The sequence below is a fragment of the Thermobia domestica genome, chromosome 2 (genome assembly GCF_964235325.1).
Source record: "Thermobia domestica chromosome 2, izTheDome1.hap1.1, whole genome shotgun sequence".
Lineage (NCBI taxonomy): Eukaryota > Metazoa > Arthropoda > Insecta > Zygentoma > Lepismatidae > Thermobia > Thermobia domestica.
The window spans coordinates 132,976,687-132,996,479 of record NC_137455.1 but is presented as its reverse complement, the minus strand read 5'-3'; the positions used below and the strand labels follow the sequence as shown (position 1 = coordinate 132,996,479).

Genomic DNA, 19,793 nt, shown 5'->3' with positions numbered 1-19,793 from the left:
TAATGGAGGTAGATCCATAACTGAAACTGAGTACTACCATGATGGATGCCATTTTGAAGTCTGCCATTTTGGATTCAAACCCAAAATTTTAAATCGAAATTCTGTCATGTGACATATCGTTCTGGGGTAGCTTTCCACTACAAACACACATCTGTCTTTATTTTCAACTTATCTGTGATCATATAATAATCATTACCTTTATAATAACAGTTTAATATCCTTCAATATTGTTTTTCTTTTTTCATAGTTTACAGAAGTATTTTAAAAGAGATACATAAAAGTAACAATAAAGCAGTTATATGTGATTATATAATAGCACATTCCGTCCCAATGCACATCAACCTATGTTAAAATTGTTTACATGAAGTACGAAGAAATACATAATTAATATAATGAAGGTTTAAAATAATATAATAATAATAATAATAATAATAATAATAATAATAATAATAATAATAATAATAATAATAATAATAATAATAATAAGAAGAAGAAGAAGAAGAAGAAGAAGAAGAAGCTGAATTCTGTGAATAACTAGACAAATTTTACTGCCTGATTAAACCAATTTTTGTAATGCTTGGATACTTTTTCTGTGTTCACTGACGATCTGCAGTATGTATTGTGTTTCTTTCTCGTACTTGTTTAGAATGCTCCCGTATTCTTGTATCAGCTTCACTCCTCTCTCTGCTACATCGTTCACTAACATAATGTTTTTCTTTATCTCCAACCCAAGTTCAAAGTTGCCATCTTGTTTCCAAGTAGATTAAAAAAAAGAAGAAAGAAAGAAAGAAAATTCGTATCTATAGAAAATCTTGAGAAACATGTCTTCGAATCTGCGGGAACGAAGTCCGAGAATTCTTTTTCTTTGAAACTATTGACTTCTGCACTATTTATAGAATATCGCTTTGTTTGATTTTGTACATCATATTCTTCTTTACTCCCCGTTATATTAGAAACCATTTTTTTCTTTCGTCACATGTTGCGGTACTTCATCATAAAAGGATGCGAATGCCGCAGTTCCTGGTGATAGATACCATAAATTTTTAGCGATTTTTTCACAGCACAATTAGGGTCTACTAACTTCTGAATCTACTTCCTTGTATTCGATTAATTTCTGTAAAAACTTGTAATCGTGATACGGAGCTTTCAGAGGTAATGGTACAAGGAACCAAGCTTATGAATATATCGGACAAGAAAAATGCATGTTCTCTTGACTGAATTCTTCTGTTTTCTCGTCAGTTCAAATTGATCTTAGAACAAATAAATGTTTTGAACGAAGATATAGCCTTTGTCATCCCCCGAGCTAGACTCACAACTCCAGGAATGCGAAATGAAATGTGCTGCCTAGGAACATCATAGCCATCTCATAGATCAACAACAGATACACCAGAAACACCATAGAGACACACCATAGCTATCTCTATGGTATTTCTTTTGTTGTATAAATTTTAGCAAACTGACTCGGACATCTTCCGTAACATTATGTACCCCTGTTCGCTAATTGCTTCGGATGATTTCTCCGAGAGAGGGAGGGGGAGTGATTTCAATACGCATGGGGTTAAAATACTACTGCGAAAATACCGGTAACCCTCTTTGAGCACAATCGAAGATTTTCCCCGAGAAAGAATTTCCGAGGATAATCTCCCGGAGCATTCTCTGAAATCATCACTACCTGGAACTAGGGGTGTTCGATAAGACTGAGGACCTATAGAACTTTGGTAATGAAAATTTATCGAATTGGCATCGGTTACTCGAAACCGTTCGAATATTTGAAATTATCGAAGTTTCTGTATTATCGAAATTTCAACTATTATCGAAGTTTTGGTATTATAGAAGTTTTGGGCATTATCGAAAGTTCGAATATTATCGAAGTTTCGTATATCATCGAAAGTGCGAGTATTATCGAAATTTCGAGTATGATCAAAATTTCGGGTAATTTTGAAAATTTGATTATTACAGAAATTTCGGGCATACTCGAAACTTTGAATATTAACAAAATTTCTGTTATTCTCGAAACTTCGGATATCAGAATTTCGAGCATTATCCAGACTCTTTATAATTACATAGGGCGCGGGCTCCGGTGAGTGCCAAAAGAAATGTTCTTCTACAAGCTTCTCATCGGAGGGGGAGGGGGCAGAATGGATCCCATTGCTGCGCAGGCCCGTAGCCAGCCTCCAAATTTAGGGGGGGCTAAATGTAAATTAGAGTGGGCACACACACAGAGAGAGACACAGACATTATACAATATATATATATATATATATATATATATATATATATATATATATATATATATATATATATATATATATATATATATATATATATATATATATATATATATATATATATATATATATGCTCTTAAAACTAAAACTACAGCGTGAACGAATTATTATTAAAATTTTCCCCTATAGCGTTAGTATACCTACAACTGTACCTGAAAGCTAGAATACTATGTCTCTCCTTTTTATTTTATTTGTTATGGCAACAAAATATTTCTTCTGTTTTCACATCTTCAAGGAAATAAAAAAATATTTGTTAAAAAAATAGTTGGCCGAACGAACCAATCATTAAAATTTCCAAAGAATTAGAACAGGAAATACGTTTTTTAATTTTTGATGACTGAAAAAATATTTGTGAAACTTGAAAACATCTAGAGAGTAATGAGATTTAATACTATCTTCAAAGAGATTCTACAGAGAAGGGTCTCAGAATCTTAAATCAATATTTTGAAATACATGTGGCCTAAACAAATATTGGAAAAGCGAAATTAACATTTTACCTGTATTATTATTTACATCTTAGATATGAAACTTTATATTTCTTTAAATATCACGCGCTTTATTTTACACTTGTATTTCTAAACATTTTTTTTTTTTTATGGTGATGTTCGAAAGAAATAATGATATGTTTATGGGTTTTTGCTATCTACAAATTTATAAATTTCATAAGATTAAGAAACACAAACACAATACGCATATATACACTCCTCATGTTGGCACACTATAATAGAAACAAATTGAACATTTGAACAATCACTAACAACACAATCACAGTATAAGTCTCCTTGTTTTGGATGCTGCCAATCTTAAAACAATTGTGTCCAGATCGAAGTTTCTGGTGATGTCCTTGTAACTCAGCAAAACAAGATCGGCACGGTGCAGTTAATGCACAACTCCTTTTGAAAAAATGCCCTAACAAAGAAGGACTTCCTCTCACCTGAAGTAGTTCTATATAAAGGTTGACCGGCTTCAGGGCAGAAATTTAGTAAAGAAAATATTCAAATTTACAAACGTATAATTTCTAATTGCTTTCTTTTTAGTAACTGAAAAAATACTTTTTGCATAACAGCTGTGAGTTCCATTTTATCACAACACATTTCAATTTTTAGACGTCGTGGACCCCGCGCGGACTCCAGTTTGAGAACCACTGTTCTAGACTCTTTGTAACATACTATCAACAATCATTTAGGATGATTGCTACTAAAGTCATGTTTAAGTAAAAATAATCTCTTATGATCTGGTACTCGAGCATTCAAATAAGAAATAACTCCAAAAAAGTTCCCTGTTCTAGCGCAGTTACCTTCTTTCTCGAAACGAAATTGATAAGAGAAGTAACAGTTCATTAAATTTTCTTTGTATAGTACAATTCATATCAAAGTATACATGAAATTCTTCTTTACATTGTACAAATAAGAATTCGAGATCAGTTGCTCCCGTAGGTACTAAAATGTTTAAGTTAAGAACTAATTATTTAAAGAGCTATTTACTTATTTCTATTGAAGATATCTCTTCTTCAAAATGAAACTACATTAACAAATTGTTACTTTTGTGGGCTACCCCGTAGCCTCATGGGTACAGCGCTCGCCTTCGGGACCGTACTGGGAGTCCTCGGATTCAAACCGATAGTGATTTGGATGTTACTTTAAGCTATAGGTCCCGTTTCTTTATAGCCTCCCTGCTGAAGAGAGACGCTAAACTCCCCAACGCACCCTGTTTTAAGTCAAAGGTGAAATTTCAAATTTATAAAGCATTATACATATTATCATCTAATAAGGTTCAATTTTTAATTGAATCGGTGAGTAGAAAAAGGAGAACATTCCAAAAATAAAGGATAACATTCCACGATAACAATTTCTCTATAACTAAATATCCAATCCGATTACGTTTTTGCAATTTTGGGAAACGAAAGGTCTTAACATACGCTACAAGTCTCCCATACAGATATTTTTACGTAAGCAATGATATTTCCGGTAAACAGTTTTACTTTTCGTTTTTCAAAAGTAACGTGTTGGGGAATATTCTCCTTTTTCTACGCACCGATTCAATTGAACATTCTGTTTTTCCTCTAAGTGCAACTACTACCTCCGTTTAGTCCGCTGCATTTTTTGTTTACATACCAGAAGATTGCAAGGTATTCATTTACAAAATAGTAACTTTGCATGATTAGACTTACGTCTAATGATCTGCTTGAACATTTGATTCTGGCACCAAAAATTGGCAACAATTATTAAATTATTTTAATATAAGTATCTAATTATTTACCCCCGATAAGGATTAAGTGAATCGAACTTATCTTTAGTTTAAAGATATATTATTCTAAGTTATTTAGCAAATAGTCAAGTTGCTGCTACACTACAATTCTCATTCTTCAAGTGAACTTCGGTGCATCTTCAGAAACCAGCATCGACCAACTTTCAATTACAACCATGTTCAACTCACAACACAATAAGAGTAAATACAATTCAGAAAAGGAAACTTTTCTTACTCCGTTATCGCGTGACATAAAACGTAGTCAAAATCCCCCATTCCTCTCTCTCTCTCTCCATGTCCAATATACACAAAACAAACCCATACACCTGTGTGATTATTAGAGCGAAGCAGTTGTGACCCCCTGTTGAGGGATGCTGTCTTTTCAATCTCTCGCATATTAATCGAAAGCCAATGACTCACAGCAAAAGGATGTTTTCAGTTGCAAATTCCAAAAAGGACAGGAAGAAGTAAACTCTTCGTCCACAGATTAAGGTAAAAGTATGTTGTTTCTGAACACAAATAAATGTTTGCCGATAGAATAACCATAAATTATTTTTCTCCTGCAGCGAAGGTCGTTTGCACATGGAGCATTATATGTATATATCTATATATATATCTATATCTATCTATCTATCTATCTATCTATCTATCTATATATCTATATATCTATATATATATATATATATATATATATATATATATATATATATATATATATATATATATATATATATATATATATATATATATATATATATATAAACAGACTCACCCTCAAATAAATATTAGCAATTCAAAGAAGCGTAGCGCATAAATAGGCCAATACTTTAAATGAGGATAATAAAAGTAAATTTGAATACATTTGGAAATACAATTTCTTCCAACATTTCAGTCAGTGTTCGAATTAAACTTTCGAACGAGAGTGGGATGCTTATGTATTGTTGCTGTAAATGTAGAAGGCGAAAATTTATGTTACTTCTGTGATACGAGCCGGACATAATTTTTTACCGAAGGGGAATTTCCCCGGCATCCCCCGTTAATTCGAACTATGATTTTAGTTAGGGGGGCTGCAAAAAATTTAGGGGGGGCTGAGCCCGCCCTAGCCCCCCCGTAACTACGGGCCTGTTGCTGCGGTGTGTGGTCATAGGCATTTCAAGATGGCAGCAAATAAGAAAATTTTGGACACAGAAAGGAGACCTAAAAATAAAAGGGCAGTCTCAAGTCCCGATTTCTAATCGTTACTTGTTACTGCACTACGTGATCGTAGATATGTCAAAATGGCAGCAAGAAAAAATGGCGGGTAACAAGATTATGGCAGAAAAGAAAGTGCGTACTGGCGGAAGGGCGGCCTATCTTCTTTTTCACTCACATGCAGCAAGTATTTGGTAGAAAGAGATCTTTGGTAATCTAATAAGATTTAATTTTATATTATATCTTTTTTGATTGTAATTAAAATTTAATTGGGTTGTATAACATTAAAAGCATCTAATGCAAAAATGGCAGTAAAAAATTATAGTGCTAGTAGTAATAGAGGTAGCAGTAATATTAATACTGAGAAACAGTAATATTAATAATAGTCTTAACATCACGAATACGGTCAAAGTAGGAAAAACTCTCGGATTCATGGGAGTTCCTCTTGTCGTAAAGCAACTAAAAACAAGAGGTATATGACAAAAGCAAAAGGGAACATTTTAAAGTAAGTTCCATCAAAATCGGCCAATCTGTTCAAAAGTTACGTCGGACGTCAGAAACAAACAGACAGTGTGATATATAATAGGGAGCTTCCAACCCAAAATTCTCAAGGTTTGTTTTAATGATAATCGAATTTTATATATTACGCGAAATTTCGACAATTTCATATACTCGAAAGATTTCGAGTGGCGTATAACAAATTTTCAAAACGGAAGTTCGATAAGTCTTCAGCCTTATCGAATTTCCTTCACCTTCATCTATATCAGAAGCTGTCTCCATCCTGAACTTTAATTGAAACCCTCGAAACCTAAAGCAAAATTCACTTTTTTATTCCTGCCCTGTTGTTGGCGCAATCGGAAAAGTGACAGTTTGTAGACTAATGGTGTATTGGATTCCAATTCCGTTCTGATCATGCATATTTTCCCTTCCTTTCTCTCTCTCTCTTTCTCCTTTTCCTGATAGACTACATAAACATTGGTCTTAAAGACCTGTGGCAAAAACTTTTCTTCCACTTCATTCCATGGGAGTCAACTTTTAAAATGAACATTCTGTATATATGTAATCAGGGCCGGATCCAGGATTCTCTGAAGGGGGTGCACCAATAACTACCAGCACATTTGAATTAAATCTGAGTTTTTAAAAATGACTTTAGGGAGGCATCTGTGATGTGAATGAGGAATTCTTTTGGAAATGCTGTGTCTGCTCTAGATTAATTCTTTATTTATTTTCCTTCAGCCTTCAGAAAATTGACTTAAACTATTGATTTTGCAAAACTCACTGCTAACTTCTCACTTTAGGTAGTGTATATTTTCAACGAAGGGGGTGCACGTGCACCTTTGCACACACACCCTAAATCCGGCCCTGTATGTAATACATATTGTGTGCACCTATAATAACTTCCATTGCATTGTTTCTTCCAAACACTCCGAAAATACCGAACTTTTCAAAATATCCAAACGACTCGATAAATTACGATCATATAGAGATCTTTCAATATTTGCTGCTTTCCAACAATCCGAGACTCACGAACAGTTCAGGTGTCTCAAGATTGCCGAATGTTTTTTACCATTTCGAATGTATCGAATACTTCGAGTGCCTCGAACACTTCGAGTGTCTCGAACATTTCGAAAGTCTCAAACATTTCGAGTGTCTCGAACATTTCGAGAGTCTCAAACACTTAGACTGTTTTGAACATTTTGAGAGTATCGAAAGTTCGATAATTCGATAAAATTAAAATTCTTTATCGAAGAAATGGTTTTGAAATTTTATCGAATTGTTATCGAATACTCGATTATCGGAACAGCACTAGCTGGAACAGAGTTTCTTAACCTGGGGTTTGCGACCCCTAGGGGGTAACGAAGATAAGCGGAAGAGATAAATATAATAAGAATCTAATACCGGAAAATATTTTTAAATATTATTTTGAATTTTGTTCTGATAGGCATATTTTTATTTTTATAGGCCTACATACTGTTAAGTATAACAAAAAATAAGTCTACTAAACATTTTCAACAGGTGCAGAGTTGTTTAAAAATGAATTTAAATGAAAGAGGTACGATATGAAACTAATGAGAACTGCATATTGAAATACCAGAAAAATACAAATGCAACAAAACCTGCATATTGAAATACAATTAAAATTGAAAGTTAATGAGATACCTGAGAATGGTGTGATTTCACTAGTGCAGCAATGTCCGATTCAATCTTTGTGACGCACATTATTAAGTCATTTAAAATACTCAGTAACTTCTTTTAACAAGTGTCCAAGTTTTTAAAACCAAAATTAGAAATATCTTTTTTTTTTTTTTTTGTCATATGACCCAAAATTAAGGGAGTTATGAAGTTTTAAAATTTTTAAACGGCCTCTATTTTGAAAGAGCATGACGGATCGGATTTGATATTTGTAATATGAATGAACTGAGCAAATTGGTTTTAATCCATTCGCTTTTAGAGAAGTTACTGTATCCACTATATACAAGAAATGGATTCTACTATCATAGAAATAGATTAATATCGTGAAATCTCCGCAATAGGTATATTAAAAATCTCACACAATCTTATTGCAAACCAAAAATTATAAAGGGGTCGCTGGCAAGACGATGTGACAAAATGGGTATCATGATAGGAATTAGGTTGAGAACCACTGGCCTTGAATTTCAAGTAATTGTTTCGATAAGAAAAGATTAAAAAGTACTTGAGCTGAACTTGATAAGGGAAATATATAAGTTAACATATTTTAGTACGAAAAATAGGCGTTTACTTCTTCGTACTAGTTTAAATGTGAAGCCCTAGATGGAAACACTAAGCACTTCGAGATCTCACAAGGTTCCAGTTACTGCTGCCCTCTGGACCCAAATTGAAAGAATTACAGAACAAACAGCAAATTCCATGATAAGCTCTGAATTATAATACGGTAAACTCTTGATAATTTGCGGTCTTACTTTAATTTTTCTTTTCCTTTCTTTCTTTCTTTTTTCTTTTTCTTTTTCTTTTTTTTGCGGATATGCATCATTTATGACAAATATTAAAAAAAAAAAACTTCAATCGCAAATAGAGCAAAGATATTCTAACAGGAAAAGACAAACACAGTTGCTCGATTTTTATATAAAACTAGCAGCGTTCACCCCGCTTCGCTGCGGTCACCCCGGAACGCAATAAACTTTGTTACTTAGATAATTTTTACTTTTTCGCTTTCAAGTGATATGATAAAAACCATAGAAGATTGCAGTAAATGTTAACATTATATCGCCTGTCATTTATGTTAACCCGCCGAGTGACACGGTCATGCGGGTTGCATATAAATACGTTTATTTTTACCTATGATGAACTAACAAAGGATTTGTACGTTATGGACACTTGAATGGTCAATTATCTCAAGACACTGGTAATTAAAAATTAAAGTGATATGATAAAAACCATCTAGGGTCCAAATCCTAATAACCCCCCCAAAATGAAAGAAATTGGTTCAGCCGTATTAGCGTGATGAGCTAACAAAGGATTTGTGCGTTCTCTTTTATATATAAGACTAGCAGCGTTCACCCCGCTTCGCTGCGGTCACCCCGGAACGCAATAAACTTTGTTACTTAGATAATTTTTACTTTTTCGCTTTCAAATTGCAGTAAATGTTAACATTATAGCGCCTGTCATTTATGTTAACCCGCCGAGTGACACGGTCATGCGGGTTGCATATAAATACGTTTATTTTTATACCTATGATGAACTAACGAAGGATTTGTACGTTATGGACACTTGAATGGTCAATTATCTCAAGACACTGGTAATTAAAAATTAAAGTGATATGATAAAAACCATCTAGGGTCCAAATCCTAATAACCCCCCAAAAATGAAAGAAATTGGTTCAGCCGTATTAGCGTGATGAGCTAACAAAGGATTTGTGCGTTCTCTTTTATATAATAGATTGTAAACCATCCAAGTTATAACTACAGAACAGTATGGTGTAGACTCCTATTGCAAATAAAAATAGATCAAAATCCTTTCGTACTTTTTTTGTACTTTTTTGGCCATTTGGCGAATTATCCGCGGAATTCGCTTGACTGCGTTTGTCATGCCAACGATTTCCGAGGATAGTCGTGAGTTTACTATATTATGTGTTGGGTTTTATATATTTTAGTAATTTTTGTTTAAGTTAGCTATCATTAGAACATAAGATCTGGTAACACTGAAAAGAAGGGAGAGAGAGAGTGTGTGTGTGTGTCGATGGCGGTGTGTAAGGCCATGAAAGCGGACTTGTGGTGGCACTGAATCAATTTTTGTGTAAAAATTGAAGCTAATGTGTAACATTATTTAAATACAGTCCACATTTTTTATATAATGACTTCTGTCATTTAGAACCAAAACAAAACAGGGTCCCTATCGGGCCGGATCGTGTGTAGATGTGGTGTAGTGAAGAACAAAACTCGTCCAGCCTTTGCGGAATGGCGGGAGAGTGATTATTTCTAATAACTGATTGTTTTAGTGACTGTGGTGTAGTTTGATTTTTGTAGCGGTGAACATAAATACGTTGGCGTTTTTTGTAAAATTAAGTGTCACCATGGAGAAGTTACGTGCGACGAAAACAGTAATAAAACGCGGAATTACAAGGTTAAAGAACAAGGTTGGTGATTCGTCATTAAGCCAAGTAGCCATTCAGTGCCATATTGACAAAGCAAAAGAACTTACTGCTGAATGTAAAGAATTGTTCGTAGAATTTGCAGTTATAGCTAAAGAAGAAGAACTTGCAGTTTTGGAAAGTGAGATCAGTGAAATGGAAGAGACTTTAGACCAAATTAGTGAAATGTTATTAGAGCGAAAGGCTAGTTCGCAACAGAATTCTCAGAATAATTCAGGTAGTTCACTCCCCCATTCTGAAGTGCGGTTACCCAAGTTAGACTTGCCCAAATTCAATGGTGTATTAAGAGAATGGACAACATTTAGAGATTTATTCATAGCAGCAGTGCACAAAAACACTAATTTAAGTAATGCGCAAAAACTACAGTATTTAAAATCATCTGTAGGTGGTGAGGCTAGCATATTAATTCAAGGAATTAGCATTTCAGATGACAACTATACCAATGCTTGGGAAGTTTTAGTTCAACGTTATGACAACAAACGTATGCTTTAAATGACGCAATTGGACGACTGCTGAATCAAGAAAGGGTAGACAAAGAATCTAGTGTGCAGTTACGGAAGTTACTCGATACAACAAATGAATGTGTGCGTGCTTTAAAGGTTTTAAAAATTCCAGTTGAAGCTTGGGATGCAATATTAGTCTATATTGTGGTGGACAAGCTGGATTCCAAGACAAGAGAATCATGGGAATTGTCATTGGAAGGACAGGAGATGGCAACCTTCACTGAACTCTCAAATCATCTCGAGAAAAGATCCAGAGCATTATTAGCGCAAGAAGCAGCTTCGTCTATCCCCTCTCTCAAAGTGAAAAGCAGTACAACAGGAAAACAGTTTTATCACAAGAAATCCACCAGTTCGTTTCATACTGAATCTGTGTTTAAGTGTTTTTTCTGCGGTGATAAACATGCGTTGGCAGTGTGTGATAAATTTGTAAAGTTAGATCCAACAGAGCGCCATAGTTTTGTTAAGAAAAAAGGCCTGTGTTTTGTTTGCTTCAGTGATCAGCACAAGATAGGGGTCTGTGGTAGCAGGTCAAAGTGCAGAGTGTGCCATAATAAACATAATGAGTTATTGCACTTCGAGAAGAAGGAAGGAGCGCAGGGACAAAGCACAAATGAAGTGAGATCCCATTACATGCATAAAAATCATCCCACACAAGTGTTGCTTTCAACCAGGCCCGTAGCCAGCCTCGAAATTTAGGGGGGGCTAAATGTAAATTAGGGTGGGCACACATGTATATATGTATATGTATTGTATTTTATTGTATTTATTTCGTCCTTTTTTCATACATTTAGCACTGTAATACAATGCATATGAAGTGGACACGTCATTTATATATGCATACAAAAGTAAAAGAAACAATAATAGTGAAAGAAACAATAATAGTGAAAATTACATACACTAGGTTAATAATTAAGTCTTACTTCTTACATCTTATTACACTACATTTTACATGACATCATTGTTAAAAATAAACTTAGCAATTATTACTTGCAGTGTATTTAGAAACCCTCCAACAAATATGTAATGCTGAAAGCGAGTAATGACATTGATTTACTGTACATCATGGTACATTTCTATTCACTTAGCAGTTCATGTATTCCTCTACCGAGTAAAAGCAATGTTGTAATAAATATTTCTGGAGTTATGTTTTGGTACTCGAGCATTCAAATAAGAAATAACTCCAAAAAAGTCCCCTGTTCTAGCGCAGTTACCTTCTTTCTCGAAACGAAATTGATAAGAGAAGTAACAATTCATGAAATTTTCTTTGTATAGTACAATTCATATCAAAGTATACATGAAATTCTTTACATTGTACAAATAAGAATTCGAGATCAGTTGCTTTCGTAGGTACTAAAAAAGTTTAAGTTAAGAACTAATGATTTAAACAGCCATTTACTTATTTCTATTGAAGATATCTCTTCTTCAAAATGAAACTACATTAACAAATTGTTACTTTTGTGGGCTACCCCGTAGCCTCATGGGTACAGCGCTCGCCTTTGGCGCGTCTGGTTTCGGGTTCAAACCGTACTGAGAGTCCTCGGATTCAAACCGATAGTGATTTGGATGTTACTTTAAGCTAGAGGTCCCGTGTCTACATAGTCTCCCTGCTGAAGAGGGACGCTAAACTCCCCAACGCACCCTGTTTTAAGTCAAAGGTCAAATTTCAAATTTATAAAGTATTATACATATTATCATCCAATAAGGTTCAATTAATTGAAAATTCTGTTTTTCCTATAAATGCAACTACTACCTCCGTTTAGTCCGCTGCATTGTGTGTTTACATACCAGAAGATTGCAAGGTATTCCTTTACAAAATAGTAACTCTGGATGATTAGGCTTACGTCTGATGATCTGCATGAACATTTGATTCTGGCACCAAAGATTGGCAACAATTATTAAATTATTTTATTAAAGTATCTAATAATTCATCCCCGAGAAAGATTAAGTGAATCGAATTTATTTTTAGTTTAAAGATATATTAAAAGTATTACTTTAACTTATCTATTCCAAGTTATTTAACAAATAGTCAAGTTGCTGATACACTACATTTCTCATTCTTCAAGTCAACTGCGGTTCATCTTCAGAAACCAGTATCGATCAACTTTCAATTACAACCATGTTCAACTCATAACACAACAAGAGTAAACACAATTCAGAAAAGGAAACTTTTCTTACTCCGTTATCACGTGACATAAAACGTAGTCAAAATTCCCCCCCCCTCTCTCTCTCTCCATGTCCAATATACACAAAACAAACCCATACACCTGTGTGATTATTAGAGCGAAGCAGTTGCGACCCCCTGTTGAGGGATGCTGTCTTTTTCAATCTCTTGCATATTGACTGAAAACCAATTACATACAGCAAAAGGATGTTTTCAGTTGCAAATTCCAAGAAGGACAGGAAGAAGTAAACTCTTCGTCCGCAGATTAAGGTAAAAGTATGTTGTTTCTGAACACAAATGCATGTTTGCCGATAGAATAACCATAAATTATTTTTCTCCGGCAGCGAGGGTCGTTTGCACATGAAGCATTAAAAAAAAAAAAAAAGTCTCACGCTCAAAGAAATATTAGCAATTCAAAGAAGCGTAACGCATAAATAGGCCAATACTTTAAATGAGGATAATAAAAGTAAATTTTAATTTAGCACTCTAAAGTACATTTGGAAATACAATTTTTTCCAACATTTCAGTCAGTGTTCGAATTAAACTTTCGAACGAGAGGGGGATGCTTATGTATTTTTGCTGTAAATGTAGAAGGCGAAAATTTATCCCAGAAATGGATGTTATGTTACTTCTGTGATACGAGCCGGACATACATTTTTACCGAAGGGGAATTTCCCCGGCATCCCTCGTTAATTCGAACTATGACTTTAGTTAGGGGGCTGCAAAAAATTTAGGGGGGGCTGAGCCCGCCCTAGCCCCCCCTTGACTACGGGCCTGCTTTCAACTGCGTTGGTAAAAGTAAAAAATAAAAACGGTGGCTTTCAAACATATCGTGCTTTAATAGATTCAGCCAGTGAATGTAGCTTCATAACTGAAAATTGTTGTCAACAGTTAGGATTACGAAAAGAAAAATGTAGTGTTGATATTTCTGGCATAACTAACACACGTGTCTCACGAGCCCATTCAGTTGTTAATCTTGAGATTCAGTCTCGAGCAAATGAATCAGCTGATGTGTTTAGTACTAGTGCTATTGTAATACGAAAGATCAGTGGGGATTTACCTAAGATTTCTTTGGCAAACGTAAACCAATGGTCACACATAAAAGGTTTATTTTTAGCTGATCCTAATTTCCACGTAAGTAAACAAGTTGATATCCTGTTGGGTGCGGATATATTTCCTTTATTAATTGGAGGTGACAAAAAAGTAGGAAAAGAAGGTCAGCCTATCGCAATTGAAACAAAATTAGGGTATGTTGTGTGTGGAAAGTTACGTTCAGAATGCAATTATGACAAGAAAGTAAGGTGTCATTTTGTATCTAATAATCTAGATCATTGTTTGAAGAGATTTTGGGAAATTGAAAATGTTCCTTCTCGTTACCATTTAACGGAAGATGAGAAAGCGTGCGAGTTGCAATTTGATAACACACATTATCGAAATTCAGAAGGTAGATATGTAGTGAAACTGCCATTTGCAGAGAATAAAGATCAATTAGGCACTTCAAAGGAAATAGCTGTTAATCGTTTGTTGTCGAATGAAAAAAGGTTCATGAAAAATGACATGTTACAAAAGAAATATACGGAATTTATGCATGAATATTTAGAATTAGGTCATATGGAACTTGTAGATAATTCTGAGAGTCCAGATCCTGCTAAAATTTGTTATCTGCCGCATCATGCTGTGTTTAAGGATAATAAAATCAGAGTTGTTTTTGATGCTAGCGCTAAGACCAGTACAGGCATATCATTAAATGATACATTGTTAGTAGGTCCAAAGTTACAAGGAGATATAATTCCATTACTCATTAGATTTCGGGGTCACCAAGTAGCATTAAGTGCAGATATTGTAAAAATGTATAGACAAATTCGTGTTGACGATAATGACGTTGATTTCCAACGTATTGTTGGCGTAGTTCTACCAACGAAAAAATACAAGAGTATAGATTGTTGACTGTAACATATGGTACAGCATGTGCGCCATATTTAGCCACAAAATGTTTACAGCAATTGGCGAAAGATGAAGGTCATAAATATCCGCTTGCTTCAAATGTAGTATTACGAGATTTCTTTGTAGATGATGTTCTGTCTGGAGCTGACAATGTTGCACAAGCCATAGAGTTAAAACAGCAATTAATTGAATTGTTAAAAGAAGGTGGCTTCGAGCTAAGCAAATGGGTTTCTAATAGTAAGGAAGTACTTGATTCAATGTCAAGAGAAAGCGCTGAAAGGAAAGTTTCTTTGACATTTGAAAGTGATGCAGTAAAGGTGCTGGGAATTCAGTGGTGTCCCAGTTCTGATTGTTTTTCATTTTGTGTAGTTAAGCCTAAGTGTAAGGATAGATTAACAAAACGGATGTTATTGTCAAATATAGCTCAATTGTACGATCCTCTGGGATGGTTGTCTCCCATTACCGTAAGGGCTAAAATTCTTTTGCAAGAATTATGGATATTAAAGCTAGATTGGGATGATGAATTACCAACGAATGTAAGAGTAATGTGGGAGCAATATTGTTCTGAGCTTCCATTAATTGAGTCAATTAAAATCAAACGTTGCTTGATGCAGCCAAATGCAGTAAAATTACAACTGATCGGATTTTGTGACGCAAGTGAAAAGGCGTACGCGGCAGTAGTGTATTTACGTTCTGTGTATTCAGATGGTCATGTAGAATGTAATCTTATAGTAAGTAAGACAAAAGTAGCGCCATGCAAGAAAATTACTTTACCTAGATTAGAACTTTGTGGTGCATTATTGTTAACTAGATTGATTAATGTAGTAAAGGAGTCATGTTTGTTCCCGGTGGATGATGTATTGGCTTTTACAGACTCTACAATAGTATTGTCATGGCTGTCATCTCCTCCTAGTAGGTGGCAGACCTTTGTAGCCAATCGAGTAGCAGAAATTCAGGAATCTCTTCCTATAAACAAGTGGTCTCACATCAATTCTCAATTAAACAGTGCAGATATTGCTTCTCGAGGGCTTGCAGTAAAACATTTAATAAATAATGAATTTTGGTGGCATGGCCCTGAATTTCTGAAACAGTGTTGCCAATCTGCAAAACAAAGGTGTTTCATCCAGATGCTATCAATGAACAGAAAAGACAGGTAGTAGTTATGCATTCGGCAATATGTACGGAATTGATAGAAAGATTTTCATCATTTTCTAGGTTGCTAAGAGCAGTAGCTTGGTGTCTAAGGTTTATTTACAATTGTAGAGCGTCAAGTAAGTTGAAGGGAACTTTGAGCAATAGTGAATTAGGTCAGGCCTTGATTGTCTTAGTAAAAGTAGTGCAAGCCTCAAGTTTTCAAACAGAAATTAGAAATTTAGAGAACAAAAAAGAACTCAGCAATAAAAGTAGATTATTGAGTTTAAATCCTTTCTTAGACGAGCCGGGAGTTCTGCGTGTAGGAGGTAGACTACGTAATGCTCAAATTTCAGAAGATCAAAAATTTCCAATGGTACTTCCCAGTAAACATCATTTTATTGAGTTGTTGGTACAGAATGAACATTTACAAACATTGCATGGAGGTGCAGAGCTGGTGTTAGCCAATTTGCGTCAAAGATTTTGGATTTTACGAGGCAGAGATGTTGTAAGGCGTATAATAAAAGCTTGTGTAAGGTGTCATCGATTTGAAAAGAACACGACTACACAATTGATGGGTAATTTACCATTGGCCAGAGTTACTCCTGGTAAGGTTTTTACTTATTGCGGAATTGATTATGCTGGACCCATGTTAGTTAAATCTAGTAAGCTTAGAGGCCAGCGAGCGTACAAATGTTATATTGTACTCTTTATCTGTTTGACTACTAAGGCCATACATCTTGAGCTTGTAAGTGATGCTAGTACTGAAACATTTCTGGCTGCCTTGCGAAGATTTGTATCGCGTAGAGGAAAACCATTACATGTATATACTGACTGCGGTAGCAATTTTGTCGTTGCCAATGTAGAGTTAAAAAGATTATTAAAATTTATGTTAGATACACAACATAAGGAAAAGTTATCAGAATTTGTTAATAGTCAAGGTATTGAATGGCATTTCAATCCTCCTACAGCTAGTCATTTTGGTGGACTCTGGGAAGCAGGTGTAAAATCAGTAAAATATCACTTAAAACATATTGTTGGTAGTGTAAAGTTAACGTTCGAGGAGTTGTATACAGTGTTAACTCAAATTGAGGCATGTTTAAACTCTAGGCCTTTGACTCCATTGTCTAGTGACCCTAATGATTTGCATGTATTGACACCAGGTCATTTTTTGGTTGGACAGGCATTATTAGCTGTACCCAGCGAAGATTGTACAGTAGGTAGGATAAGTTTGATATCTAGGTGGAAACTTGTTCAAAGTTTGGTTCAAACATTCTGGAAACGGTGGCGATTGGAATATTTGTCAAGGTTACAACAGAGGCCTAAATGGTTGTTACAAAAAGAAAATTTAAAGGTTGGTAGCATGGTTTTGCTGAAGGATGATCATTTGCCACCGCAGCAATGGAAACTAGGTAGGATCACAAAGGTTCATATGGGAACAGATGGATTGGTACGTGTTGTAACTGTACGCACTGCGCAAGGAGAATGTAAGAGGCCTATTGTAAAGGTCTCGATCTTGCCTTTTGAACAATTGAATGAATCGAAAATTGTATTGTAATTATTATATGTAAGTATATGTTGAAGTGAAGACTTCAAGGGCGGGGGCATGTTGGGTTTTATATATTTTAGTAATTTTTGTTTAAGTTAGCTATCATTAGAACATAAGATCTGGTAACACTGAAAAGAAGGGAGAGAGAGTGTGTGTGTGTGTCGATGGCGGTGTGTAAGGCCATGAAAGCGGACTTGTGGTGGCACTGAATCAATTTTTGTGTAAAAATTGAAGCTAATGTGTGACATTATTTAAATACAGTCCACATTTTTTATATAATGACTTCTGTCATTTAGAACCAAAACAAAACATTATGTATTTCACATAAATTTTCTTACAAAATGCAGGTATGGAAAAATATACAATAATAATAATAATAATAATAATAATAATAATAATAATAATAATAATAATAATAATAATAATAATAATAATAATAATAATAACTTACTATGTGGAACAGAAAACTGTGAGTATTGTTTCCATAAGCAAAGTAGAAAGAAGGTTAACTATTAAGAAAAACTCTACGGTTTAAGAATCCTGAAGATCAATTGTCTCAGAAAGGAAAACCTGTATATAATTTTTCTTGTGCCAATACACTACAATCCAATTTAATCTAATCTAATCTATTCTGATCCTGATCTGACTCATGGTTAATTGGATAGTGTACATGCCTTGGGCGTGGGAGATTAAGGTTCGATTCCCTGCGGGAACTCATGTAGTTCGGATCCCATAACAAGACTATCCATGGTTTTGGATTCATTATTTTAACAAAAGAAACACTGACCAAAGCTTCAAATGTACTGTATTTTAAACTATAATATGTAACGGTTTCGGATATCTAACTTATCCTTCCTCAGACACTATAGAACATAATGTCTGAGGATTTATGTTCTATAATGTCTGAAGAAAGATATGTTAGATCTCCGAAACCGTTACATATTATAGTTTAAAATACAGTGGATTTGAAGCTTTGGTCAGTGTTCCGATCCCATGTTAAACTGTAGGTCCTCATCTCATATAGTTTCACTGCTCAAAGGGACGCCATTCTCAAAATATAACTAACTATTAACATCAAATTCCAATTGGATCCTGAACTTGTGTTTTTAATATTATCCTTTTACCTTCCTGGCCAACCAAAATGTCTTATATTGTAGATTCAAATTAAATTATAAAATATGTCTACTAGATGAAAACAATGCTCCAGTTCTAGAAGTAGTAAAATGGCCGTTGCAGAATTCCACGTAAATCTGTGGATGTCTGGTTGGTAACTCCTTCAGAGTGCGAACAAATACAGGCAACCATTGAGAATAATGAACAGCATCCAGGACAAATATCCATGGGCATATAAGTTCTAATGTCTCCAAAAACAAAAAACATGTAGTAATTAGATTTTCGGATGCTAAAAATGAAGCATAGAAGCAAACTTTCCAGCTCCATGACTTGATTCCAGAAATTTTAACACTGAGAAATGTATATATTTGTATATATTTGGGAGGGAGCAATGTACAGTTATAAAAATTTTCTTGAAAAACCCTGATAAGTAATAAAGATACGCCAGGGAAATACGGTCTTGCCACACGATATTAATTTCCTTGACATTTTATTACCAAAAATAGATGTGAAGTGATTTTACCAATGAGACTATATTGATAAGTGACAGATTGTAAGGAATTTATCTGACCATTCCAAAAACTGTTCCAATCAACTCAGCGACCTCGAAAACCTATAAATGGACACCAAAGTTACACTTGTAGGACTTTTACTCCCTGATTTGCTTCCATAAATAGCATTATAGGTCCGCCATCTTTAAAAATGGCGACTTTGGCATTCATTATGTATTTCACATGTTAAGAAACTATTCCAATCGACTCAGCGTCATCAAAAACCAATAAATAAACACCGATATTGCTCATTTGAGATACTTGCACCTGACTTACACCTAGACTTTGTGGTACAGGGCGGCCATTTTGGAAAATGGCAGCCACGACCACCCTAAACCAGGGAAAACCTGTGTCCCGATCTTTTTCGATTTTATATGACCTATACTTACTGCGCTGCAAAGGACAGACTGGTATCCGGAAGTGAAATATTTTCCCGACTTCGGAAATTTAGCTATCCCACTATACGGTTGTAGCTAACTAAAGCA

At 34.7% G+C, this 19,793-nt stretch overlaps 2 protein-coding genes across 2 annotated transcripts; both read left to right on the top strand.

Annotated features, from left to right (window-relative positions):
- Nucleotides 1-11,066: 11,066 nt before the first annotated feature.
- On the top strand, nt 11,067-16,121 carry LOC145679175 (uncharacterized). The gene is made up of 3 exons (XM_081749766.1): nt 11,067-11,474; nt 13,912-14,914; nt 14,986-16,121. Exons 1-3 carry the CDS (start codon nt 11,067-11,069, stop codon nt 16,119-16,121), a joined length of 2,547 nt encoding a protein of 848 aa, XP_081605892.1.
- Nucleotides 16,122-16,126: 5 nt separating this feature from the next.
- Nucleotides 16,127-17,653, top strand: LOC145679174 (uncharacterized). Its single transcript, XM_081749765.1, has one exon. It carries the CDS (start codon nt 16,127-16,129, stop codon nt 17,651-17,653), a length of 1,527 nt encoding a protein of 508 aa, XP_081605891.1.
- Nucleotides 17,654-19,793: the final 2,140 nt, after the last annotated feature.